The following is a 27983-nucleotide window of genomic DNA, read 5'->3' as shown; positions in this document are numbered from 1 at the left end:
CAGTGAATTGTATATTTGACTTTGGCGAATAATACAAAAAGAAATGCTCTATCGTTTGAGATCGTACAATCTAAATCAAAATGTTTAATATGAAATAAAGAAAAAAAAGGAAATCGTGATCTCGCGTAAGAACTATTCTACATACAAAATAGGATTATCCTATTCTTTGTACTTATTGCAAAGTACTCCGTTGTACTTGTATCGATAATACTTGTAACCTTATTGATAACATTCCCTGTCAAACTTAAAACTGAATATTATCAATCACATTATTAATCAGACAAGTTTTACAAACCATCTCTGTAACGATTGCGACCTCCTCTGAAACCTCCTCTGCCTCTACCCTCTAATTCCGCTTTTTTCTTCCAGGCTTCGTATCTCTCGGCCATTTTATACAATTCCTCGGGCACCTCCTGAAGGAAAAACAAATATCGAATATATTCATGATGGAAGATACGCAAAAGTTGATTGTTTCCCGCAATCTACCGACTTGATCAGCTTCCTCGAGAATGTTCATAAGTTCCTTAGCGTGAGACCAGTCTTTTCTCGTCATGAAAGTGATACTTTCGCCCGTACGACCCGCACGTCCGGTACGTCCGACTCTATGAACATACTCTTCTATGTCTCGTGGGAAGTCGTAGTTTAGTACATGCCTGAAATTGGAGAGCAATACTTTCTAATATCAAAATTTTTGTTACAGATTTTTTGCTTAAAAATCCTGCCAGTGACAGGTGATTCGGTAGAAACGGATCAGTTACATTTTAATTACTGGTCGAAAAGTATGCTTTGTTTCTTTTTTACACAAGAGCTTTAATGAAACATACGTGATATCTTCAATGTCAAGCCCTCGGCTAGCCACGTCTGTTGCGAGAAGAATATGAACATATCCGGTCTTCATGTCCTCCAACGCTTGTTCCCTGTCACATTGTTCCCTGTCGCCGTGAATGCTCTGGCAATGGATACCTGATAGAGCCAAATCGCTCGAGATATGATCGACCATCGCCTTCTTACCAAAGAACACGATCACCTTGTCGTTGGGGCCCATTTCTTGAAAAAAATGAAGCATCTGCAATGTATATTTTCTTTTTAACATCTTCGGAAACGAGCGGGATTCTTCAAGTAAACTTCGAAGTAAAACCGCCAACCATATCTTTCTTCTCTTCTTCATCGATCAAATAGACTCTTTGCGTTACGGTATGTACCGCGGCTAAATCGAGCGATCCAACGAACACTTGGAGCGGATTTTTCATGTACGATTGAGCCAAGCGTCTCACACCTTGAGGCCACGTAGCGCTAGTAGATGACAAGATAAAATATCGTAGTAATTACATCACTTCAAGTAAAGGAAAATGATGATCCCTTCAAGTTTGCCTTTCAAGAAGAGGCCTGCAAACACACCTCGTCATGACGGTTTGCCTGTCGGGTCGTACGTCCAACAAAGTCTTACGAATTTGCGGCTCGAAACCCATATCCAGCATACGATCTGCTTCGTCGAGAATAAGGTATGTTACGGCCGACACGTCCAAGACTTTCGCCTGCACCAAGTCGTTCAATCTTCCGGGGGTGGCAATCACTATTTGCACGCCGCTTGTCACAACGTTAATCTGCTCCTTGCGATTTCCACCGCCGTACACACATACTCTGAAGTCATTTTTTTGTACATACATATCACGAAAATTGTATATGCTCCAAGTGTATCTAATGAAACTATAAAGTATCGTAAGGTTATTTTACGTGAGATAAACTTACGCTTTAATGCCGTGATACGAGTACTTTCCTACTTCCTTTTCAATTTGCAGCGCTAGCTCCCTCGTCGGCGCCATAACGAGGACATTCGGCCCTGTGCGCTCCGTTCGCGGAGTCGCTTGTCCATCAATGTGGATGAGAGCTGGCAGCAAGAAGGCAAGAGTCTTTCCTGAAAAGATAATCGTTGACACGTATGCAACGTACACACGAACAAGATAAAAATATAATACCGAACCTGTCCCAGTTTGCGCTATTCCAATGAGATCTCGGCCACTCAGAAGAATAGGCCACGCCTGACACTGTATAGGACTTGGTTTCTGAAATCCTTGCTTTCGTATTTCTTCTAAGATATCTGGATAATCCTGGCACACAAAATTAGCATATATATATATATATATATATGTTAAGCTACAACTATGTAAACGATTCTTCGACTCTCATGGTTACCTTAAAAGCTTGTTCAAAAGTTTCGACAGGATTTGGTATTTTCATCTCGTCGGCTGAGTTTTCCTCATTCTCAAAAACATGTTTAACTTCTATATTATTGTTATTCTTCCTTAAATCAGCCACATACTTCTTTGACATATTGGTAACATGCGAATCTTCCTTGTAAAAATCCTTTCTGATCGGTGGCAGAGTAGCCCATACTTGCTTCTGATATTCTTCCTGTGACAAATTATCATATTACAAAAGGACTTTCCCATTTGTGTGACTACAGATGAAACATACGCATTCTTTAGTAGCCTTGGACCAGTCAAAATTAGTAAAGTCAATCACTTCTTCTGTTTTCGGCACAGAATTATCTTTCTGTGAGGAAGTCCCACCTCCTACTAAATCCTTAATTGCATTCCAAGCTTGTTGCTGATCTGCCCTTGTACCATGTATCGTCACAGAAGCTTGCTCATAGGAGCCTGCGTTCCTGTCAATCTGAATAGAAATAAACTTGGTAATTAAACATCTAATTGTTTGGATTATGGGCATTGAATTGTTCTTTGTTACTCACAGTAATCTTAGTGCGGGTCTCTTCTTGCAAAGCTCTGATTTGACTTCCACCTCGTCCGATAAGCTTGCCAAGATTTCTTTGCTGAATGAATATCATCATACTTGTTGTTGCTGCATCGTGACCTCTGTCATTGTAATTTTGTGCATTCGAGTCATTATTCCCGAAATCTCCGGAGAATCTGTCATTGTGTCTTTGAAACGTCCTGTCTCTTTCCCTCCTGCCATGATCCTCGTATTGCCTTTTATTCGATCTGTAGCTCATTCTGCGAGACAAGCATTCAATATCAGATTACCTTTCTCGAGGCATACGACTTTCCTACCCGACTTACTTATGCAAGCAGACGATAAGAGAGAGAAAGAAAGAACCGGGAAGTCAGCGGAATTTACTTCGTAACGCAGTATCACGACCTCGAACAGGGACAATGACACTCCTGCGAGGAGCAAAAATAATAAACTCGCTGCAAAACAATCCGCTCTCTGTTCAGATGACCGTCCTGCACTGTTCGGCGCGCGGATAAACTCAAAACTTCCGAAATAATATTAGAAGAGGAACGACCAATCAGCGTTGGCAGCCAATCCAGCGACGTACGCGATGCACGCGGGCATGGACGCAAATGTTTTGATGGATCCAAACCTGGTAGATCAGGTAAATAGACCAATCGGTATTAACAAATATATTTACTAATAGTATTTTTACATATAACGCAGTCATATTCAAACAACTTTCAGACCTCTTCATGATTTGATTTTATATTTAAGATGGTCTTAAATTCATTTTCAAACGCTGTGTGGCTATGAAGCGTCTGAAGATGAACCTAAGACGGTCTTTAATATAGTCTTTAATAATATGACTATAATATCAGCCTTGGATGCGTCCAACCCGAAGACCCTTTTTTCACGAATCCAATACTTCATTGGGACCATGTTCAACACGCATGTGCGACAAAACGCCCTCGGTAGCAACAGCGTGACCAATTCAAAGAGTCGATTACAGAAACCTCTCGTGGAGGAGTTGCAAATTACGGTTTCCATTCGGTTGTTTTTTCCAAATTTCCGACCGTCGATTATCTCCTTTAAATTGGGCGTTTTTCGGTTATCTTCGGAGTCCGTTAAATAGTCACATAACCTCTACACCAGTAAACGGGACACACGATCATTGATTCAAATGAAAAATTCGACATTTTGCACAGGTAATTGTATGCTAACTGAAAAACACAAGTGATAGGAACGGTAATGAATAAGGAAGCTTGCCTTATCAACGTTCCGCTCTCTGCCGAGCGCGAAGACGCGTGTTTTTCCCGGTAAAAAAATCTTCATTTATATAATTTTATGTTTAATCTTGTAAAATTATATATAATCATTTAAACAATTATACGCAATCTTACCTATTTCTATATGATTTTATAATGGTTACCCGGGAAAAAAAATGATATATAATTATGTAAAATCATATATGAATTTTGCCCATATATGTGGTTACATATATAATCATATACACCTATACGAAAAAATGATGTCATATCATTTAATTAAACGTCAATAGTGTGCTGTCAGAAGCATTTATTTCGATTGTATTTGCATATAATTTATAAAACAATTTTTTCGTGTGGACATGTATGATTATATATAATCATATGAAGGCAGATTTCATACATGATCTTTTTTTCCCAAATATATATATATATATATATATATATATATATACACATACACACACATACATAATTATACATGAAAAATGCGTTTTCCCGGCAGGAAAGCAGAACATTCGAAAAGATACGGTCGAACGAGCCGCTGAGAAATGACCTTTGCGAACTAACTGCCGAAGTCATTCTCGCATCACGCGTTTGAATGAGCAAAGGGACTTCATCGAGATTACGCATTTCCAATGAAATCCCAGTGTGCACCGATAGATTTTCCCATCATCCGCTCTCTCTCTCTCTTTCGGATGAAAAAGAGAAAGATTTACGGAGGAAAACTACGTTCTTTACACCATAAGTCACTTCGCAGGGATTCTCGTTTTTGCTTTACTTTGCCGCAGATGAAACGTCCCCGTGACGCTGAGACTCACCCGACAACTTCCTTCGGACTTCGCACGGGGGAACGTCGGTGTCACTGCATTGTGCGGCGTCTTGTCACACACGGAGGCGATACATGAGGCTGCGCAGAATCATATCGGCTATAACGCACGAGTCAGACGAGCCGTATTTAATTGTGCATCAGTGTGAAAAGGGACCTTGGAAAGAATGTTGTCGATAGTACGTACGGTTTCGCCCTCGATTATCATTCTCTTAATGCTCGAGTGTTATTTGGGTGAGTGGTTGGCTTGCTGTCGGAAATGCGCCCGCGTGAGAGAGAAAGAAAGAGACACAGTTCGCAGTCGAAGTGCGCCGGAAAGTTCGCGCGAGCGTCAAATCGACGGGGACGAGCACGACGTCGTCCCCGCAATGGCCACTTTTTCGGCCCGACAAGTCCGCCGATGCGAACCTTCAATCGTCGAAAGATCGTCTTCGACATTGATTTTCTTCTTTACCGGCGAGATTTTCGGGCAGCTCGAAACTTGGAAGTGGGACCGCTTCGATCTCTCCCGAGTCCGATGATGGATTTCGAACGATTCTCTCTTTCTCTCCGAACAGCTCGATCACGCAAATCGCACAGATCTAAGCTTTCGATTGGATATTTAGCTTTTGAAACGTGCTTCGCAGGGGCTCGCGGCTCCTCGATCAAATCGTTGGACGTGCCGCTCGTCGTCCGCAACGGAACCGGACCGGTGGATCTCGCCTGCGTCTATGAAGTTGATGACTACGAAAACGGACTTGTAATCAAATGGTTCCACGAAGCGTATCAAATCTACCAGTGGATCCCGCCGAGTAATTTACACTCCAGCCACCCACGCGATCTTATTATAACTTGCACGTCTGTTACTCGCGTTGTGCGCGCGTTATTGAATTTATTTATCGGCAGCTTCGTTACGCCGTAGGCGCACGCACAGAAATCGGACCCTAGACTCAAACGCACGAAAAGATAGTTTACCGAGAAATTATTGAACGATCAGACAACAATTTGGGATAAAAAAACGTTTTATACTAAAACATTATATATATATATATATATATTTTTTTTTTTTATTTATACATATTTTTCGATATTATTATTTTCTTTTTTTTTATATTCTAAAGACATTCTTGTAATATTAAAAAATATTACATAACATTCTTAGAATATTATAAGAATATTATTTTAATATTGAATATCCAAATTTCATATTGAAAATTGAATATTCACATATAAGAATATTATTTTAATATTGAACATTCAAATTAATATTCTAAGGACGTTCTTGTAATATTAAAAAATACTACAAAATATTACATAATATTCTTAAAATATTATAAAAATATTATTTTAATATGGAATATTCAAATTTCAGATTGAAAATTGAATATTCACATATAAGAATATTATTTTAATATTGAATATTCAAATTTATATTCTAAGAACATTTTTGTAGTATTAAAAAATATTACATAACATCCTTAGAATATTATAAGAATATTATTTTAATATTAAATATTCAAATTTCATATTGAAAATTGAATATTCACATAATATTCTAGGAATATCGCGCGCTTATAGGGAATTTGAATTTAATAAACGCATCTGTACCGTTAGTACCACCGCAGGATATCGGAGTCATTAAGGGTCTCGCGGAATATCCGGTCGAGAACTTGAGGGACCCGTATTCGCGTTCTGTAATCCGACTGAAGACCATCACTGTTGATATGGCGGGAGAATACACGTGCGCGATCAGCACATTCCAGGACGAGGCGAGCAACTCGACGAAAATGATCGTCTATGGCAAGTGTTTATGAGATTTCTACACATTTCTTATTAGTTTACGAGAAATTTTATCGATATTTGCACGTCGAGAGAATATCCGTTCTCTTCCACCCGAGTCCAACTTATTTCCGGAACCGACTATTTCGGGAAAATAGATAAGGCAAAACTTGTCCTTCCTATTTCTTCTTTGGCGACGAAATATCTTCATTAATAGAAATTAATAGAAATAGTAGAAATGTAACCAGTCAGCCTGACTAAAAAAGTAATAGCTAATTAGTACAGTCTAGAGATTAAATTTTCTAGAGAGCAGAATAAACTAAGCATAATAAACTAAGCTGATCACGTTGCGCAGTTTGCCCTGCACATAGCCATTACATGTCAAATATGATGGAATAAGTGCTATTTACTCTAAAATATATAGTCTAACTATTATGTATCCATCACTAGCATTTAAAAGAGTGATCAATCAAAATTAAAAGTGCGTTATTCTATAAAAATCGAATTAAACATTTACTTCTTTCCGTAAGGAACTAAAAGAATCCGGAAAAATGGGGGAGAAAGCGTTTTTTTCCGGAACTTTATAACAGTAGCAGCGACGTTAGACACAAATTTACTATTTCATGACTGGACACACACGAAGTTGAATTTATATTAAGAGAATTTCTATTAATTCAATTTCTATTAATTATTATTAAAAGAATTATTATTCAGAGAGTCTGTTAATAATTATTAAGAGAATTTCTATTAATTCAATTTCTATTAAGAGAGGGCACTTTCTCTGTGTCTGTAATCATCGGTCTTTGCTTCCAGTGCCGGAAAGTGACATGACCGTGAGCACTTACCCCTTTAACAAGACTCACGTGAATTTAACATGTGTGGTGACTGGTGCGCGACCTCGGCCGTCCTTGAAGCTCTACGTCGAAGGAGTCGAGAGCAGGAACGATCGCAGGAACGACCACGAGTCTTCAGCGGACTGGTATAAGGGTAACCCTCGGGTGTCGCTGAACGTGGTCGTCGAGGACACGCTGGATCCCGCAGTAGTCGAGTGCGAGATGTCGATCCCCGAGACGGAGTACAAGCGACGAGAACGGATCGTCTACTACCCCAGTTCGAGTCGTTCCAATGTCGTACATATAAGCGACCTCCGCTAAACAAAATTACGAATTTATTATAATTTTCGAACATGATTGGAATAGGGGAGGGGGTTACACACACACCACACACGCGTGTGATTATATTTTGACTTAGCAAAAACTTTTCGTAGACTCACGGAGTTCCTGGCAAAACTGTCTTTCCTATTTCTTCTTTGCCGACGAAATATCTTCATTAAATGAACGTCTCTTCTCCGTGTTTGTTTCAGCGCAATTACTAGCCTATCGCACAAATGTTTCGCAAGGGAGGCACCGTGCGAAGTTGCTTGTCGATATCCTTTACGTTACTATTCTCAGATTGATATTAACGTAGGATTAAAGTAGTTCAGTTTACGCCACAAATAGCGCCGACAGGTTAAAATTAGGCAGGTATTTAATATATTTTAATTTTAGAGTTTAAGTATCAATTCTCCCGGCGCCTGGACGATGAAAGGATAGTAAGCACTTCTCTTTTTATTAACGTTATTATCATCTAAAATTGCGTGCGTCATTATTATTATTATTATTCATCCACGCTATTAATAAGACGATGTTTTCTTTTCGTATTTATTTTGCGGCAGAATAAAGCACATTCAAGTTGTAGCGGTCTGGGTAGAAATGACTTATCGATTATCGACGAGATTCAAATTCGCGTTAAATAATAAACCACGAAATCCATGATTTTTCCCGTTCATTAATTTCGACGAATTATTTCTTTCCCGTCGGTCAATTCGCGTTGCGCAATGAGCTTTCGCGCACTAATTCGCAATCCTCCTAGCCGGTATTTGCAATTCCGTAAATAAGATATGCGCACTAGAATATGCAAAGAATAATATTCTTTACGTCGCTTCCTCTCGTACTCGATGCCGCCGAAATGCGCGAATTTCCAAGAGATTTCAATTAATTCGCGTTTCATTCCAATCGTAACTTTTTCTTCATGTAGAAATATTCTCGCAAAAGCATGCGACTGGAATCTATTTTTATTCCGTGTGGCTCGAGCGATAAGATTGATTGAGCGCTGATTATATATTTGTTACCTTTTTTTTTCCAAAAGTACGTCGGTATGTGATGTGGTCGCCGTGTGGTGACCTCAATCTATTGTCAAACCGACTTTGTTGACTACGGTTGCAACGTGGCTCCGAGCACGAATTCTGATATATCGCTATATATTGAAATGATAAGGCGATTGCGTGCGTCGGGGGTGGAAGAGAGGTAATCTTGGATGGTGGGGATGATATCTAGAAGCAGCGGTACCCCACAGGATTATCATTCGCTTCTCGGCGCTCACCTGTAGAGGGTAAGTAACCGCTGGCGAGTACTTTCCTCTCGCGACTTGACAATTGACGTCTCGACTTGTGATACATCGTAACATCTTATTCCTCCGCTTCACACGTACATTCGAAAGTAAATTTCATTATCAACGCGAACAGAGAATTATATTTTTAGTTTTACTTCCTACAACCGCATTGTTCGAATGATATCGACGCTTTGGATAGTCGCAATCGATAGAAATCCGTTCCACTTTGCACAAACTTTCTTCGTGCGAAACTGTCTCTACGAAACTCAGCCGTTCTCCAAATTCTTCACACTTCCGATATATCGTTACTAATGCTTTTTATTGTTGAAAATGCAGCATCCGCAACCGAAATCATCGATCTCGTCGCCGCACCGTCCCTCCGTTGCGAACACTTCACAAAAATGAATCGCACCTGGATATTGCTTTTCTTCGCAGGTAATCGAATTTTTCGCATTACACGAACGTAAGCATCTCAATTTTATTAAAAATCACATTTGTAAATATATCCGTTCTTCCTAATTTTATTTTTGCCTCTGCATCAATTGTCGATTATTATTTATTTCGTCCAACAAATTTTCTTTCCTTTTTTTTTTACTTTAAAATAAATTCTTAAGTGAAATTTTAAACGAAACGCTTAAATAAAAAGAAAATAAATTTCGTTGTCAATTTCATCCAAACGGCACTCCTTGGGAACTACTAAAAAGCTTCAAAAAACCTTCGTTTTACCTGATGTTACTTTCTGAAAACGTTAGAACATGATTTTTAAAATGACACATTAGCACGCATGTGTATTTCTCTTGAAATTAAACAAACGTTACTGTTTACACTTCTTTAATACACAATATAATATCGCGTGCAATAAAGTACAGTGATTGCGAATTGCTGACATTTCAAAGGGTTGCTAAATGAGGTTGATAATCACGATGTCTATAGCTTCTTTCGTGTTTACGGGATAATCCGACCAACCGTCCCACCATCAGTGAGCGCAAACGAAGTAGTATCGCCGGATTTCGCGTTTGATCTCATTGTTGTGAACGGCGGACTGCAGTTTATGCTAAGAATAGCTTTCTAATCGTTCAATGCCTCCGCAGTTCATAATATTTCGGATATAATAGGAAAAATGATAAAAAAGAATTGCTTATCGCTGAGAAAGTAAGACGAAAATTGTGGCCTTTATCAACGACTTGTAAATAAGAACGCGAAGTATGAAAAATAATTTTGAGATTACAATTATATTTACAAATTATTAAATTTAATTGTTTATAATAATTAAATTTATAATACTAATTAATTAATTATTAAAATTAGTTATTTATAAAATTAATCATATCAATTACTACTTAACTTGCCACATTTTCAATACAAAAATTTTATTAGGATTTTAACGAAATTTCTTCAAGCTTTCCATAAAAAAATTTATATACAATTTTTTAATTTATTTGTTTTTCCGCGATAAATATTTAAGAATAGTAATTAAATCTTCTGTATTACAGTCACGACCTTTAACGGATTAATTTAATGCCGATGTTTTTCTCATTTATAATGCGATAGTGTTAAATTAAAAGATTATCTGCCAAAGTTATCGGATGTGTAATGACGGCCCAGGAGATGAAAATTCTAAAAGTTGATGAAACTTCTATAAAGATATGCATTGGGCGGCGTAATATGAACGAGGTAACTTGTAATTACTTGATTGACATTCATTACTAAACATCGAGGCTCCGCCGTCACATCCATAAATGCAACGCGTTGTGGAGGGGAAGAAGAGAGGGGAGGCTTGTATGAAACTTCTTTTTTCGCGTTTTATTTCCTAAACTTTCTCACGCCTGCCCACGCGCATCATAAATAATTATTCCAATCTCGATCTCGTCTATAATCGTGCCTTTTGATTGCTCTTCCGTTTCCTTAATTACGTTATCGCTTTCGCTGCTTTTGCTTTCAATAATATATAATATCTCCATACGTGACAACGAACTCTTATATGTCATTGTGTACTATTATAATAATCAGTTAACATCATGCTAGACGCTTCCGGCATTCTACATATTATTAAAAGCAAGCAGATTTCGATTATCGCTTAATTACACGCGCGTGTGTGAAATATTGAATCCTCTCACAGATTATTTCTAAATATCTTTGTCGGTAGCCTTTTAACGAAATTATTGTTATAAAATTATTTTTAATCAATTGGAATTATATAATATTATATAATATTGAATAGTATAACATTGTTATTAAATTATTGTTAATTAATTGGAAATGTACAATTAAGCAGTTCAATGTTTGCTCGCAGACTTAATTCAACCTCCAATTTCTATTCGTTAAAAAAAAATTATACTTATTATCACGCCTGCTTTTATTTCACACGTAGGAATGGCTCGGCTGCAGTCTTGAAAAATGAATTTCATTCATCCTTGCAGTGTGCGCGCTGTGGTCTTTCGGCGAGACGGTCTCTTGCGACCAGTGCGGGCGAGAATGCGCCGACATCTGCGGAACACGGCAGTTCCGCGCCTGTTGCTTCAACAATATGCGGAAGAGAGATTCCTCCGACTTCGGTCTGAAGTTCTGGATGAGACCACGAAGATACGCGATACCGGCCTATGACGCTTAATCACCTACGCACATCTATTCAAGTGGACGAAACCATCCCTCGGCAGAAACCGCTCAATGCTTATTTTACTTCGCACCGTTCGATTAGAGATATTCCGATGTTCCCCCTCTGTTTCTCCCTCGGCCTTCCGTAATGATTCGCTTGTCGGCGCTGCTTGAGTGAAATTAAAGGTGTTACGTAGCAGCACATATTCGGCTACGATTCTTTGATTACGACAGAAAAGTCTGCCTCTCTCTCTCTCTCTTTTTCTCTCTTTCTCTCTCCGCCTCTAACGCCCGATCTTACATCGGTGTCATCATCTAATAAGAATGCGTATATATTACTGCGTTGTCTTCAATGAATTTAAAATCAAGTTTTAAATTCATTTTGTTCCTTTCTTCTTTTTCTTCCTTTTTAGTTGTTTCGTCGATCTTACATCGTCACTGATGTGGCTACGTTTGCATTTCTTTATCGAGGAAGTTTTAACGTTATGTATCTTCGGCAGATTTGCTTCGAAAGCCTCTCGACTTATCACTTCTGTAAGACAAAAATTAAGTAATGCACATCAAATAGTCAACATTATAGTCCATGGAACGAATAGGTGAAATCTAACTTGAATAAAATCTGAAAGCAAGTTACAAAGAGAATAAAGAATTGTTTGGAATAACTAATTTATGGCGTAACGAACATAGGGTTCACATGATTCACGTTATTTGGCCTAAGTTTTGTCATAATTTTAAGGTTCTATACAAGAGTTTTGTCGTTAATTGCAATTTACACGTGAGACGTGAGTTATATCGTGCGGATGATATCAGTATATATTTTATACGTCATGTAACTTTTAGTTGCCACTTTCGAATGTACATTACCAGCCATAAGCAATTATGAACATAGCATTTATTTCTGTGTATTTACTTCGGTTATGTTTGATCTATCACGAATAAAATGTTTGTTTTTACTACAGGACATGATCCTTCCTTTCTGCTTGGAGCACCGAAATATTCAGGTTTGATAGAAATTTAATTTGATTTTATGTATCTCTTTTACATCGCACAATCATAGTAGAAACAGGACAATCCGTGCGTACGTGTGTCTAATAATGTTAAATTTTATAATATCCGTAATCAGTAACCTACCTCCAATATCATCAGCGTGTGACGCAGGTTTATTTTCTGTCACATCTGATACAGGAATAGTGATTATTTCATCAGTACAGTCAGCTGGATGCTCCTTGAATAGTTTGAGTATCACATCATCCCAGGTATCATTGCGACAGGCGCTAAAAGAAATAGTTGGGAAAGTTATTTTCTTTAATGTAACTCGTTACCAGTTGAAAGAAATGATTCGTTAATGTTATTGTTACTCAAAAAGTCACACGAAATTGTTACAATTTCCTTAGTTATTTTACATCTTTCAAAGATTTTTTTATAGGATTCGCTTCCGCGCACATGTATTTTATCTATATGTGCAAAGCAATGGTAAAATAACGATTATATTCGTTAACATTAGCCCAAAAATATAATTACTGTAAAATTATTAATAAAAAAAATATAAGTCGTTAAGTTCTAAAGAAAGAAATTTGTAACACTAATGACATTACAAGTGAAGGGTTCCTTTCCAATTCTGCTAAAATATAATATTTTTAGAATGCACATATCGATTGGAATATTAGATAATTGCAGTCGTACTCTATATTTTCATCGTGCATCCACTCTATAGAAAGCCATTGTTCTAAATCCTGCGGCAAAGATTGATTCTGTGGGATCCAAGGTAAACCAACATATTGAAAGGCAGATACATATTGATACAATTCCTTATACCACACACAGCATCGTCTGATTAGCTGCCGAGACAAGAACCTGTGAAGAGATGGGACGCTGTATTATCAGAATAGAAAGAAATTTGTAATATAATTGATTTACAGTAACCTTACCAAATCCTGCTAACATTGGCATAAGCAACTAAAGAGATACTCCATGCATGACCCAATGCGATCCTAGTTTTGAGAAAATGTGCAGAGTGTCTTGCGACCAGTTCTATTCTTTCTACAAGTTTTGCAAAGCCTTGCGTTCTCACAAGCACGTATTCCAGCAATTGTCTGCTTGGTAAAGTGAGCGCTTTATCCTCTACTTGAATGTAAGACTTCAAATCTTTATAATTCTCAATCAGAGCCATGTTCAGATAATTAATTAGGGCTCTGTTTACTTTCTCCATGCTTTTTAAGCCTTTATCATTCCGGAACTTGTTCTTCATACGATAAATCAACCGGCTTAAAAATGCTGCTTCCAGATCAAAAGTATCCATTGATTCCAGCTCTCTGATTGCCTTATTAATCGCGGCCAGAAACTTCTTAATATCTATATAAAGGCGAAAATAAATAATTATTAATATATTTAATTTGATGCACATACACTTAAACGTGTTATACATATTTGTTAATTTTTACTAAATGCATTTCTGTTGGCACGCCAAGTTAAATACGGTGGATGCTGCAACTTATAGTTATTCCAAATTATATTCATTTTGCCAACAAATTTTAATAGCAATAACGATAATCCCCTTTTATTTTCTGTGTTTTTTTAACCTGTACATAGAAAAGGATTATACAAGCGGGAATGAAACCAACACTGAAGAATAGAAGATGGAAGGTTCCTGGCTGTAGAGGAAAGAGTGGGAGTGTGGCGGCTATACTCTATCTCGCTTGCATGCGAGCTCGCCCCCCACCACACGCCGGCGAGCTAGTCTTTTGTCACTGCACGGCTAGTCTTTTGTCGCTGTACGGCAGTAGAAGAGTGGAGACTAGCCCGACGTAAGAGCTGCATCGTTCTAGTGTTTCTCTACGTAATAAAAGAGTCTTTCTTATTCTCTGTGCCGAGTACTCAGTGGGCACATGCCTAGATTCTTCCCGGGCTATCCCTTCTAACCTCCACAGGAGAAGTATTCAATGATACGTTAATGCGCAAGCGTGGCGGCAAAATATAAACAGATTTATCAAAGGAACTGAGTAATTGATAATTGATAAGGAAAATAAAGATTTTTATTGTCGCAACAGAGTCCTCGTATTATATCAACAGATGGTGAACGTAAGCTTATAGAATTTACGTGGTTAGTTTCCAATATAATGTCAAGTCAAATCCTATTGGCTTAGACTTTGCTGTATGTAGTAGATTACAGACGCATGTCCAAAACCAAATCCACGCGCAAACACACACGTCCACACACGTGTTTTGGCTGCTGTCGCAGATACGCATCCGTAAAAGATTGAAACGGTCTTAAAATCTAACTATGAATACTAGCCGTTGTCAACATGTGATTATTCCCAGTTCTTCGATCACTTCGCACTCGCTGCGCCGGCTTATTGTTCCCAGCACGATAGCATACGGTCGTCTTGTGACGACAGCTAGTAGTTCAACGTATGTAAAAATTTATATATATTATAAAATTACTTGGGAGATATTAGGTATAATTATATACAAAATTGCGTAAAATTATGTATCCGTGTCCATACACATATCACATGAATCAGTCACTTTCCCAATATCTCCTCTTCAATGTTAAGTGATTCATCCCGATCAGCTATAGTTTTGTGTGTCTTTGTGCACTCGTTGGATTTCTTTCCTACAACAAGAATGATCTTTTGCAAAAATGTTCCTCAAAAATTATTTTCTTTAGATCCTTTTAAAGCCTGTATCAATTGCATGTTACATATTGTAATACACAATCCTGATTCTCCTCCCTTGAAGACCATGATATATTTGATATTTACGTTTACGTTTAGTAAATAGTTCCTCAGTTTTCTCTAAGATCTCGAGTAATTTATCTTGACGAGCCATCGATTCCTCATGCATCTTCTTACGTAAAATGGCTTTTTTCTCCATGATAGCAATTATTTTCTCTATACTCTTCCAATTGTCTCTTCCGATCTGTTTCAAGCCTGTAATTGCAATTTATATGATAATACAGAACCATGACTTTCTCTCTTGATAATGCTATAATGCTTCTATTTTATACTTACAAATGTAATAAGAACATTATCATACTGCATTATATTAAAGGCATTATCCTAACTATGATACTTACGCTTGACCGGTGGCTCAGTTTTGTATGGATCAAAACTTTTATCACTATCGACGTTATATTCAGGAAAAGATATATTTGGATTGCTACTGTCCAAAGTAACAACTGGTATTATGTATGATTCCTTTTTAAATAGTTCATCCATAATCTATCAGAAGAAACATCAGAAGAAATATTAATTTGCCACGTGAAAAAAGAAACATGTTACATAATAATATATACAACACATGCTTCAGTAAAAAAAAAAATGCAAATATATATTACATAGATTCATTTTGACACTTACTTCAAAATATTTCCATGTTTGATTGCTGTTACCATTCTGTGCACTGCGTTTTTTTATATTTTCGTAAGTATTTTTTAATTTTGTTATTTTCTTTTTGCACCGAAACGCTGTGATATCGTAACCCTTTTTGAGCAAGTGAGAGGCTACAATAGTCCAAAATTTCGCCTTTTTTTTGTTCCTTAATAGATGTTTTAGCTTTTTATATGCATCGAGAAGTGTCCAAACTGCCTCATGTGGCCAGTCAAATCGACCTTTAAAACAAGATATTTGCTTTCATTTATTTTTAGAGAATAATTTTTCTTTTTAACTTGATGTTTTAATTCGGTTAATTTTTGTTTGTGTAACTTTTAACGTAAACTAAGTTAATTTAAGACAATTAACTTTAAGCTTAACTTAGTTAAAAAAATTAACTTACCCACCCCTATTTTTTCTTGTGGAAAATCAAGGGATTCCTTCTCAGTTTGCTCTGTGGCCTGACATGTATCATCATTCAGAGAAAAAGGAGAATCTACTAATAAGATATAATTTACATAAATATTCTTAAATGCAATATTATAAAATAAGTAATATACTTGAGTTGTAATATATATATATATATAATTATATAGATCATAAATGTTAATTCATAACAGTAACACATTTTCTGAAGAAACTCGTAGTAAATAAATTATTATCTGATTCTTTACTTAGCTGTATTTCTTCTTTAACAATTGTCATTTGATAAGAATGTGAATCATATATTTCCGATGATGATATATCTGATGATTTGCCTTTGGCAGGAACTTGAGCATCCATCATTTGCTGAGATGTTGTCAGTCTACAATAAAGTAAATGCTATCATAAATGTTAAGAAAATTATTATATTACATTATTATTTATACAGGGTAAACCATGCAATGTGATTAGTTTAATTTATTCTGTTATTAATGGATCGCTTGAAAATTTTTTTGTCTAGTATAACATGGTTCAAAGTGAGTTTTAAGATGATCTTAAGTCGTATTTCATGTTATACTAGACAAAAAAAATTTCAAGCAGTCCTAACTAACAATAGTATAAACTAAGTTGATCATGTTGTGTGGTTCATCCTGTATATAGCATTTAGAACATTATAATATCACTTTTATCTCCTATGTTGAGTACTTTAGAATACAAGTTCTAAACCTACTATTATTGTGTTTCTATCCAAAACTAAACGTTTTACTTGGAAAATTAGAAACCTAAGTTATCTTTGCTTAATTCTTTTATAGTAAAAATAGTAGGACATGCATCTTTACGTAATATATTCTTCAATGTTGATATAGGTAGTTGATGTGAGTTGTGATCAAAATGTATGCTGCAAATATATGCGTGTTCTGGTAAAGGCAAATCCAACAAATTTTCCAGAATTGATTGTAACCATCGTAGATACATAACATTTTTAACTAGAAACCTATAATACAAAAGTCATATAAAAAATATATGTATCTGTATAGCTTATGTTATATATATGAATATCACTTATGAGTTTAACTTATAAAATATATGATGTAAATATTTTGAAAACACGTTACTTGTGATAAGATAAATCTATGTTCTCGTCATAATTTTGTGTACAATTCTTTTGTATAACTCTTTATGAAGTATCTTTTCCTCATTTCAATTAATTCTCATTTCAGTTAAAGATGTGATTAAATCATTTGTAAATTATTACAATCACCGATCACAGCAGGGCAATCTACTTGCAATTATGATACTTTTCACGCGAAAAACTAGAATATTTCATTAATTACAAGACAAAAAGAGAGGCTGCGTTCTCTTTCGTTACAAGCGTTCATCTTTAAGCCTAGTCTACAGTGCGATCGCAGGAGAGGGTCGTAGATAGGGTCTACTTCAAGCTGCAAATGCTTCGAAGCGTATAGACATCAAAATTATTAACTTCCTTCCAGTGCTCCAAACTGTTTGCAGCTTCAAGTGTATCCTGTCTACGATTCTCCTGCGAACGCATTGTAGACTTTACTCCTTATTAGTGACGATCCATAATAGGTATTTTACGCCTTAAGAAATTGATCAATCACAGTCGAATGTGATGTTTACAGTGCTCGAGCGTCCAAAGAGAAGCGCGAAGTTATCGGAAGCGCCAATTGGCTGTTGGATAGAGAATTCCTAGGTTCGCCCAACAAAAATCAAGTACAGTAAGTGCAGAAAGAACGAATTTTTGAAATTGAACGTTGCGCCACCTGGACGCGAGAATGGCAAGCTGGGCCGGTCCGACGCGACTGGTCACGTCGCGATTTGTCGTCGAGCAGACGATTCGAGCTGTACTCGAGGCTAACCTGGAGATCTGCGAGTCCGCCAGGAAGCTTTTCCGGAAGCTGTTGCGACTGTCAGCCGCGTAAGTCTCGCATATTTTCCGTTGGTCTTTCGCACCAATCGCCGTCGACGTCGCACGATATTGATCCTGCGGGAAATATGCCACGCGAGAAGAATGCTTTGACATTGTCGGACAGGATGTGTCAGGTGTATTAGGTACACGCACGCCTTGTGCTTCCGTTCTTCTTTTCAACTGCACCTTTTGCACCTTCGCTTCGCCGTTCGCAACTAGTCTCTCCTTCCTCGTTTCACGCGATTCTGTCAGAGGAATGGGAGGTAAACGCTACGTTGCTTTTTTTAGGTGGTACAGCAACATGACGAATCCGTCGTCGGAACGTCTCAAGTATGTTCACGACAGCAGCAGCGACACTGAAAACGACTACAAGGAGACTGACGGGAGAGGAAGACACCATGTGATTAAGAATAGACTGAGGTGAGATTTCGAAAAGTCTTCTGTCCATTCTCTTCCGTAGAGTTTCTAGAAATTAGCGGAGAAACCTCCGAACTGCGCAAAAGTTCCTCCACGTACTCTTCGGAGTTTATAGAAATAGACGATAGTATTCATCCAGAGAGAGGGTTTCCTTTCGAGAAAGTTGAGTCTCATGTCCGAGAAGTTTTTTGCATGACACGAACAGTCTCTTGAGATCTTTCCGCGTGAATAAGGAAACTTTCAGGAAAGTTTCGGGGGCGAAGGAAAGGATGTGTTTTAGACTTTGCAACGATCCCACTCGCGCAAGAGACTTCTCAGAAGTCCCTCGGTTTCTTCTCAGATGGATAAAAGATAGAACGGTGGAGAGGGGTTGATTATTTTTGCGAGTTTCTTGAAACTTTAATCATAGCGTAGCGGTAGCGTATATAGTAGACGTCACGCAGCGTTCGACATGCTTGTCGATGTAGTGAATGCGATTAGATTGTAAGCGAGATTACGTGGTTGGTTGTTCTGTGCATGTGTAGTTGTGTCGGTGGCTCCGCGAAGCCGAAATCTTGTCTGGTACAGAGGGACGGCAGCAGTGATCGGCAGCACTGCCATTCGTTTGGTTCGCTCAACAGAAATCATTCGCAGGACGCGAGCCTCGGCAGGTAAGAAAAACTCTATTCATCACGTCGGAAGTCTCTCTCTTTCGATATTGATATTTTCATTTTGCGTCGTGTCGATTCTCAACTTCAGCTCTTTCAATTTAACCCATGCTTCAACACACACACACACACACATGTTTGTATTGGCCTCATCTGTTTAATTCCGTTTTGTAATTTGTGTTGCACATCTCACGCACTCCGAGAACAAGAGATCATCATTATTCAATGTTTAATGTATTCTCTTTACTCATCCCCTTAAAGAATCATTCTTTATTATAAGATTAATATCCCGTTCGCACGATATCTTGAACTCGAGTGACCGGGCTTCGCAAATTGCAAGGTAGGTCCCGCAAACCCCTCAGTTTCGTTCGCCAGTCGAGAGGTTTTCAATCGAGAGAGTAGCGCGTTGCTGTAGATGAGAGAGAGAGAGAGAGAGAGATCGGCGTTCTCAAGCAAGTCGCTTGCCCCGCAGAATCCGGTCCAACGTTGGTATGGCAAAGAACCAGCAGCAGAGCCAAAGCAGCAGCAGCAGCAACAGGGACAACGTGGCGGCGGGTCCAACGGGGTCCGCCATCAGCGGAGGAGGAGCCAGCAATCCGCCGACCAGCGACGAGAGGATCACCCTGATCGTCGACAACACCAGGCGAGTCTATCCATCCTTGCGGATTATCAACTTGTAGTTATTAAAATCCGAAGTGTCTGACTTCCCTATCCGTTCGTCTCAGGTTCGTCATCGACCCGGCGCTCTTCACCGCCCACCCCAACACCATGCTGGGCCGCATGTTCAGTTCCGGGGTGGAGTATGCGCAGCCGAACGAGCGCGGCGAGTACGAGGTCGCGGACGGCATCTCCGCCATGGTGTTCCGCGCCATCCTGGAGTACTACAAGGGCAACGTGATTCGTTGCCCGCCTACTGTGAGCGTGCAGGAGCTGCGGGAGGCGTGCGATTATCTTCTGGTGCCGTTCGATGCCAGCACAGTGAAATGCCAGAATCTGCGTGAGTGTCGTAAGGTCGGCGACTCCTCTCTCGCGAGGAGAGGGTCTGGCTGACGGATTCACCTTTACACGCAGGTGGCTTGTTGCACGAGCTGTCGAACGAGGGCGCGCGCTGCCAGTTCGAGGTGTTCCTCGAGGACCTGATCCTGCCGCTGATGGTGAACAGCGCGCGACGCGGTGACCGCGAGTGTCACATCGTCGTTTTGCTCGAGGACGACGTGGTCGACTGGGACGAGGAGTATCCACCCCAGATGGGCGAGGAATACTCGCAAAGTGAGTAAAGAATCGCTCATTGGCTAAAGTCGAAGCTCACCACGTGTCGCGGGCATCCTCGGAAAGAGCCTCTTTTGCGCTTGTCCGATTTTTTCGGGGCGACCTGCGGAATCCGCTATAAGTGGAACTGACCTTCAAGTGAGAGAGGACGCGCTACTTTTTTTCGTCGTAAGACGCGCAACCTTGCCGCATCATCGTGAGCAGCGCGTCTCTCTCTCTCTCTCTCTCTCTCTCTCTATGTATATACCCGATGAAAAATCAATTAGCTCGGCCTTTGCAAGTGCACGGCGGATCCATTAGTTCCGCTTGTTTTCTTCAATAATGGATGACCATAAGCTGCTTCGCTGATATTAATACGACGCCGCGATTATTTACTCGATGCGACCGCTAAACCCTGGTAACTTGGAAACTTCCATCGACTTTTACAATCTTCCGTCGTTTCTCCTCCTTCGGCGAACACCCGGGCAGAAAAGCGGCTGATAAATCGTCGAGCGATCTTTGTGTGTACGCGCGAGCATGCAAAATGACGTCCTCTGATTTCCTCTTTCTATATTTCCGCAGCCGTCAACAGCACGGCGATGTATCGCTTCTTCAAGTACATCGAGAACCGGGACGTGGCGAAGCAGGTGATGAAGGAGCGAGGGTTGAAGAAAATCCGGCTAGGCATCGAGGGCTACCCGACCTACAAGGAGAAGGTGAAGAAGCGCGCCGGCGGACGCGCCGAAGTAATCTACAACTACGTGCAACGGCCCTTCATCCACATGTCCTGGGAGAAGGAGGAGGCGAAGAGCCGCCACGTGGATTTCCAGTGCGTCAAGTCCAAGTCGGTGACGAATCTGGCCGAAGCGACCGCCGATCCCGCCCTGGACCCGGCGCTGACGTTGCTCGAGGCGGGCGCGCTGCCCCCCAGCCGCGCCGCCGAACCGCCTCCGCCTTTGGCGTACGTCGACGGACCCCCGGTGGCCGATCCTGATTTGGACCCGTTGCCGGCCGACGAGCTTCAGTAATCGTCTTACGACTAGTCGGGGCCTTACGTCGAGGTCTAGGACACCCTAAAGCCGAAGGAAAGCGGACCATTCGAAATGCGAAGAAAGGGAAAGAAACTTTCGTTTAACCCCACGGTAGAATTTTACCGATTTCAACTTCTCTCTGCTTTTTCCATTGACCCTAAGACGGAGACAAATCTCTTTCGGCCAGCTTGGAACCCCCTCCCCCCGGCACCGCGGGGTCTCCTAGATCTGTTTGAAACGAAGAAAAGACTTGTTGAGATTAAAAGAGGCTGTCTCCGCGTGTGGCGTCTCTTGTGATAGCCTCTTTTTTAAGTGGCAATTCATCGTCGTGTTAATTCGTGAAAATACAGGCTGACTCTCCTCCCTCCCCCTTCCCCTGCGAGTCCTGCCTCCCCACCGACGCCCTTGCAGTGTTTTGCAGTCTTGTATATAAGCGTGTTTAGACCTAAGACTCTCTTCGATTAATGTATTATTATTATTATTATTATTATTATTATTATTATTATTATTATATCTATACCGCTTTCACGTTTTATACCGTTTAATAATGAATTAAATTAACGATAAACCGATAAATTGATAAATAAAGTTGAATACGATTTCGCAATAAACATCGACGAGCGATTCTCCCTTCGTCCGCGCAAAGCATATTGACACTGCGTTTTATCCTTTATTTATCAACATTACACACACACACACACGTGCGTATAAAGTAAAATTTCTAAAAAAGCCTTGAAGAAGGATCTCGAGGGGGTGCGTTAGCTAGATGCATGCACGTGCTCCTAGATCCAGGATTAAGGAGAAAAGGAGGAATCGAAAGCAGGCAAATCAATAAGCAAAATCATCGACTCTCCCCCTCTTCCACCGCCATGTCACGTCTTGATCAGCCGTTTAGTAGGTCATCGAGAAGGAAGTAGTTCGGGCATGTCGGTGGGGGTGAATTGAACGCCCGCGCACAATACGACGTGGTGCAACCGCATGCGCGCGCTCCGGCCGGCCGGCCGGTGCCGATCAATAGGCGCTTCGCGCCGCCGCTCAGTCGCGTCGCGGGCGGGCGAGCGATCAGTAGTAATCGGGTTCGCGAGTGGTGAGGTGTTGCGCGTGTGTGTGTGTGTGTGCGGGGTGTGCAGCGCGCGTAAATAGAGAGAGGGCGAGATAGTGAACCCCTTCTCCTCCTCCTGCCTGCCTGCCTCTACCTGCCTGCTCGCCTGCCTGCCTGCACCTCCTCCACCCCGGCCGGCGTTGCGGGAGCGAGAAAAAGAAAAACACACAGACTCTGGTCGCCTCAGCATGCAACCTCCACCGAGAAAAGTAAGCAGTCCCGAATAGCCCCGAGGGTGGAAAATCCCGTAGAGTTCAGTCTCCCGTACCACTCGCACGCGAAAATCGTCCTTACGACTTGAGGACCAATTTCACGCCGTCGGAGTGCAAACTGTTAAAAAAAAAGTGAAAGAATCATGTCATGTATGTCCGTCATCGTCGTTGCAAATGTAAGGACTATTTTCACGGGAAACTAATTTTTTTGAAAATTACTCGAATCGTAATTATATACACACACATATGTATATATATATATATATATATATCGTTGATTTAATTTATTCGTTTTTGTGTGTACGCGATCGCAAGGGGAACTACGCGAAATTCCTAAAGAATGTGCATGCAGAGCAAGCGGCAAAGTTGCAGGCGAAAAACCAGCACGAATGCGACCTTCTGGAGGACATACGGTGAGTTTTACTTATTGAAAGACAATTACACATTAATCCCAGCTACGGTGATATTTCACCGATACGTAACCATTGCACGAACTTCGAGAGCGCAGCTCGACCTAATGAGACTTTCAGAAATTGATTTCGCGGTATCGATAATTAATTCTCGCGTCTACGTTCTCTCCAGAGCCGGAGAAACTTCGCGCCGTAGTGGCTGGATTTAATAAATCGTCCTCACAGCTTAAAGATCGCTTTTTTTGCGCGCTATGAGCAAAAGGAGATCACTTTTACGATTTGAGAGCCATTTTCGCCGTGCCACACGAAAAAATTGCCCTTAAGGCTTAGGAATTATATTTACTCGATAACTGGAATATAATAACCTTACGGACGCGGAGTGATACGAGCTCGCGATATGTGCGAGAGGGGAAATATACGAGAGAGAATGATACGAGCGGGCGAAAATTGGCCAAATTTTCGACCCGACTGAACGGAGCGACGTATCGAGTGTGTAACCCATCAACATATACGCGAGACCTGGAAATTACGTTGCGTTGACGCTCTTGCTTTGTATCCGGAATCGAAAACCACGTATTCCGAAACGCAGTGCAGGGTAGTGTCCTTTGTTTCATTGAATCGAAAAGTTCCGTTGCATTAATTGACCCGCATTATTATTCCTCTCCTCTGTCAAAAAAATTATTCAATACTGTGATAAGGATAGAGAAGAAATGAATGAGAGAGGGAGAGAGTAATGTAAATAAACGGACGTTTCCGTTTTCTTTTCAGCAATTTCACAATAAAAAAGTCCGCTATTGAGAAATCATATTCCGAGGTAAGCAGTTCCCCTCTCACTCGATAGTAGTGGCAATTATTTATAATTAACGCTCTTTTAATATCGATGTTTATATAATAACGTGATGAAATAATTATATATAATTCGTATATAAATAATTAACACACCCCTATTTTTTTTTCTTTCATAATTAGCTCAGTGCAACATACATTATAAAGATTTCTAGCTCGTAATTGTTTTAATTATTAGAAATTATCGATAATCGATGACGCGATGATGTCGCTTTTCAGGCGCTGCTCAAAATATCGTCCGCGTATTTGAACAAAAAGATACCCAACATCCCGGATCTTAAAGTCGATGGAGCCGAAGAGAAATGGTAATTACAACATACATTATGTACATAAGAATACACAAAGTATCGAGATGACCTAGTAAGCAAGAAATCGTTAACACAATATTGTTATAATATTTCGTAACGCTCTCAAATATGTAGTTCATTTTAAACCTGTCCCTTACAGTTGAACTGGCTGCACTAATTTGTACTAATTGTACTACTTCCATTTCCCTTTTTCTTTCAGAACAGACCTAATGTTGCATACAGCGTCATTGTTAATAAAATATTTGACCCAAACGTTAAAAAGAAAATTTCTACGCTCTATAACTAATATAATTAATATTTAGAAATATTATATCATCCAGTGACAGTTTAAAAACGCTTACAAATTGCAAAGATGCGTCTGTAAAATCCGTGTGAAATCAATGTTTCAAAAGATTGCTATTTCTTGCTTACCGGGGGAAACGGGAGGGAGGGGGACGTTCGACGAGCGTTGAGACCGGTGTAAAGAAGCGCGTCGCAGATCGAACGGAACGATATCGCGGAGTTGAATCGTCGCAAGGTCGGTTCCGCGCGCTAAGATAAACTTTGCGGCGCTGCTTTCGTAAGGTTCGGTCTCGACTCACAAAGCAATCGTACCCGGTTTCAATGGCTCGCCATCGATCGAGGAAGTTTGCCAAGCATCGCCGACAAGAATGGCGAAACGGTTGCAGGAACATGTGGAACGTGTGGCGAACGGTGCTCGAGGAAAACGAGAAACTGGCACGCGCTCACCTCGCCGCTGTCGAGGTCTTCCAGCAGCAGATCGCCGACGACGCCAAGAGCCTCAAGATGCACAAGATGCAGATCTCCAAGAAGGTACCCGCTATTCCGAAAATAAAAAAGACAATGCATAATGTCGAGAAAAAGCTCGGAGATGTTTTTTAGCGATGCGCGCGATCAAGTCGCTGAATATTCGCGATCATCCGATTTCCAGGCAATCGACCAATTACTGATAGTACAAAAGGAGCTGCAGACCTGCGTGCAGGACGTGGACAAAACGAAGAAATTGTACTTCGACGAGGAGCACAGTGCGCACGACGTGCGCGACAAGGCGAAGGACATCGAGGAGAAGTGCGTAGTCTTTATAGCGGTCACCCCGACGTCGTCGTCGTCGGGTGATTCTCAGTAGTGCTTCTTCTTCTACGGGAGACACCCTCTTCGATTTCGAGCGGGGGCCACTTGTTGAAATTCCGCGTTCACCGCCTTTCAATTAAATACCGCCAGTTAAATCCGTTAATTTCCGACGCGTCGACGCGTCTCATATCGATCCGATCGAATTATTCGCCCGCGAGATTCGTGAAATTATTGGCATTGGCGCCGAGCACGTCGAGAATTGTCGAATCTATTTATAAGCTCGTCAAAATCTCTCTCTCTCTTTCTTTTCGAAGATCGTTCGACTAATTGGAAGAAGTTCTTTTTTTTTTTTTAACGCACGCTGGCCGACTATACGGCTGCCGGTGCTACGGTAATTGCAAGCATAAAATAATTCATGTGGCGATCGATCCTTCCAGATTGAAGAAGAAGAAAGGCTCCTTCTTCCAGTCGATAACGTCGCTGCAGAAGAACAGCGCCAAGGTACGACACTCCCGGGTACGAAAATCCAGATCCCCGACGATATGTGTCTAATCGCGAGAGCTCATTGCGTTTTCCTCCCTTCGTGAGCAGGTGAGCTCGAAGCGGGACGCCCTGGAGGAGAAGTCGACCGGAGCGCGCAACGATTACCTGCTCAGCCTCGCCGCCGCGAACGCCCACCAGAACCGCTACTTCGTGATTGACCTTCAGAGCACCATGCAGGTGAGTATCCGAATTGCGTAAGCAGACGCAAAGATACGCACGAGGGAAGCGATGGTCCGGGCGTATAAACACCTGAGAGACGGAGAGAAGCGAACTTTTTTATCCGGTCATCAATTGGTCAATTATTGGTCTTCTTTACGTAGTACCTGGAGCAGGGAGTCTACGACAAGGTGGCGGAGTATCTCACCCTCATGGGCCGCACGGAACTGCTCACGTGCATGGCCACGCAGAACAGCTTCGGCAAGATACGTGACCAGGCGCAGCAGGTACGTCCCCCTCCCTTCGGGGATGTCTCGGGGAAAGATTATTCGAGGGGGATTATCGATTAACGAGTATCGTCAGTCTCTCGCTAACTCACGCTCGCGAAATGCGCTAAACGTTGCCTTGCAGCTCACCAGAGAGTACAATATCCAGTGTTGTTGTTTGTACTACCCAGTGTTGAAGCAACACATCCAGTACGATTTCGAGCCGTGCGACCATGACCCGGTAGAAAGGTATGCGAAAATCTCACCTATATATATATATATAAATCTACATCTATATATATGAACCGTTTATTTGGAAAATGACCTAAGTCCATTTATATTTAAGTTGAGATATTTAAGAGTTTGCGTCTGAATAAAATTAAAAATATACGTTAGGATACCAATGTGTCACACTGCTTAAATGTATCTAAGGAGTTAAATTTACAATTCCTATTAAAGTAATAGCAATTATTAAGTGAATAATATGTGCTTTTTTACCACAAATGGAGTTAAGCCACTTTCAAAATTAACAACTAGATTTGTTATAAAATTTGAAAGAGCCCAAGTCTATTCGACATTATTTAAAATGCTTCAAATTGAAAAATCAATATTCAATTTGTTTTATATTTCTTTACAAGACTTCAAAAACACAATTTATACAATTCAAGAAATCTTTTAACTATATAAATTACATAACAATTTACTGCTCATCTACATTTTGTGTATGCGGGAAGGATTTGAAGAAGTCTAGAAGTGTTCCGGTGGTATATATCGTAATAAGTTCATCATGTTCTTGTATTTCACTGTTGTAATTCGTCTTATATTTTTATAAAGTGGTATCAATACAATATTTTCGAATTTTCTTGGTCTATTCCGACGTAGTAATAAATCCAGGATTTTAAATTTTGCATTCTCATCCATTGGTATCTTATAGAAAATTTTATATGGTTCATTTCTCAAAAAACGTATCCAGCATATTTTTAACTNAAATGGAGTTAAGCCACTTTCAAAATTAACAACTAGATTTGTTATAAAATTTGAAAGAGCCCAAGTCTATTCGACATTATTTAAAATGCTTCAAATTGAAAAATCAATATTCAATTTGTTTTATATTTCTTTACAAGACTTCAAAAACACAATTTATACAATTCAAGAAATCTTTTAACTATATAAATTACATAACAATTTACTGCTCATCTACATTTTGTGTATGCGGGAAGGATTTGAAGAAGTCTAGAAGTGTTCCGGTGGTATATATCGTAATAAGTTCATCATGTTCTTGTATTTCACTGTTGTAATTCGTCTTATATTTTTATAAAGTGGTATCAATACAATATTTTCGAATTTTCTTGGTCTATTCCGACGTAGTAATAAATCCAGGATTTTAAATTTTGCA

General features: G+C 40.0%; 5 protein-coding genes across 8 annotated transcripts in view; 2 read left to right on the top strand and 3 right to left on the bottom strand.

Annotated features, from left to right (window-relative positions):
- Window positions 1-267: 267 nt before the first annotated feature.
- Window positions 268-4895, bottom strand: LOC106748740 (probable ATP-dependent RNA helicase DDX43). Of its 2 annotated transcripts, none has more exons than XM_014627578.1 (11): window positions 4820-4895; window positions 2750-3011; window positions 2476-2673; window positions 2194-2412; window positions 1982-2108; window positions 1750-1915; window positions 1399-1641; window positions 1146-1293; window positions 825-1066; window positions 491-653; window positions 268-413 (listed from the first exon to the last, which is right to left on the bottom strand). In XM_014627578.1, exons 2-11 carry the CDS (start codon window positions 3008-3010, stop codon window positions 288-290), a joined length of 1893 nt encoding a protein of 630 aa, XP_014483064.1. In that variant the 5' UTR covers window position 3011; window positions 4820-4895; the 3' UTR covers window positions 268-287. The 2 variants fall into 2 exon arrangements, with proteins under 2 accessions (XP_014483064.1, XP_014483063.1); XM_014627577.1 differs by lacking the exon at window positions 4820-4895 and adding an exon at window positions 3078-4100.
- Window positions 4896-4978: 83 nt separating this feature from the next.
- Window positions 4979-8321, top strand: LOC106748743. Its single transcript, XM_014627583.1, has 5 exons — window positions 4979-5061; window positions 5454-5618; window positions 6421-6606; window positions 7399-7695; window positions 7949-8321. Exons 1-5 carry the CDS (start codon window positions 4995-4997, stop codon window positions 8050-8052), a joined length of 819 nt encoding a protein of 272 aa, XP_014483069.1. The 5' UTR covers window positions 4979-4994; the 3' UTR covers window positions 8053-8321.
- A 3302-nt stretch (window positions 8322-11623) lies between these two features.
- Window positions 11624-14558, bottom strand: LOC106748741. Of its 2 annotated transcripts, none has more exons than XM_014627579.1 (5): window positions 14052-14558; window positions 13539-13962; window positions 13294-13464; window positions 12742-12884; window positions 11624-12142 (listed from the first exon to the last, which is right to left on the bottom strand). In XM_014627579.1, the coding sequence occupies exons 1-5, from the start codon at window positions 14125-14127 to the stop codon at window positions 11988-11990; spliced, it is 969 nt and encodes a 322-aa protein (XP_014483065.1). In that variant the 5' UTR covers window positions 14128-14558; the 3' UTR covers window positions 11624-11987. The 2 variants fall into 2 exon arrangements, with proteins under 2 accessions (XP_014483065.1, XP_014483066.1); XM_014627580.1 differs by having other exon boundaries at window positions 14232-14558.
- Window positions 14559-14624: 66 nt separating this feature from the next.
- On the bottom strand, window positions 14625-17865 carry LOC106748742. Of its 2 annotated transcripts, none has more exons than XM_014627581.1 (8): window positions 17519-17865; window positions 17243-17397; window positions 16655-16785; window positions 16384-16479; window positions 15969-16219; window positions 15686-15830; window positions 15372-15539; window positions 14625-15223 (listed from the first exon to the last, which is right to left on the bottom strand). In XM_014627581.1, exons 3-8 carry the CDS (start codon window positions 16764-16766, stop codon window positions 15132-15134), a joined length of 864 nt encoding a protein of 287 aa, XP_014483067.1. In that variant the 5' UTR covers window positions 16767-16785; window positions 17243-17397; window positions 17519-17865; the 3' UTR covers window positions 14625-15131. The 2 variants fall into 2 exon arrangements, with proteins under 2 accessions (XP_014483067.1, XP_014483068.1); XM_014627582.1 differs by having other exon boundaries at window positions 17738-17865.
- Window positions 17866-18198: 333 nt separating this feature from the next.
- The window catches only part of LOC106748751, a 16619-nt gene continuing 6834 nt past the window's right edge, over window positions 18199-27983 (top strand). Inside the window, exons 1-15 of the mRNA XM_014627597.1 lie at window positions 18199-18339; window positions 18619-18750; window positions 19272-19397; window positions 19867-20037; window positions 20120-20391; window positions 20466-20663; window positions 21225-21666; window positions 24166-24211; window positions 24463-24548; window positions 25220-25364; window positions 25483-25619; window positions 26060-26123; window positions 26214-26342; window positions 26486-26608; window positions 26733-26836. Coding sequence (XP_014483083.1) covers window positions 18632-18750; window positions 19272-19397; window positions 19867-20037; window positions 20120-20391; window positions 20466-20663; window positions 21225-21666; window positions 24166-24211; window positions 24463-24548; window positions 25220-25364; window positions 25483-25619; window positions 26060-26123; window positions 26214-26342; window positions 26486-26608; window positions 26733-26836 — 2162 coding nt within the window. The 5' untranslated portion in view covers window positions 18199-18339; window positions 18619-18631. The remainder of the gene's footprint in view (window positions 18340-18618; window positions 18751-19271; window positions 19398-19866; window positions 20038-20119; window positions 20392-20465; window positions 20664-21224; window positions 21667-24165; window positions 24212-24462; window positions 24549-25219; window positions 25365-25482; window positions 25620-26059; window positions 26124-26213; window positions 26343-26485; window positions 26609-26732; window positions 26837-27983) is intronic.

The sequence above is a fragment of the Dinoponera quadriceps genome, unplaced genomic scaffold (genome assembly GCF_001313825.1).
Source record: "Dinoponera quadriceps isolate SergipeBrazil2010 unplaced genomic scaffold, ASM131382v1 scaffold3127, whole genome shotgun sequence".
Classification (NCBI taxonomy): domain Eukaryota; kingdom Metazoa; phylum Arthropoda; class Insecta; order Hymenoptera; family Formicidae; genus Dinoponera; species Dinoponera quadriceps.
This window is presented reverse-complemented; position numbering and strand designations above follow the sequence as displayed.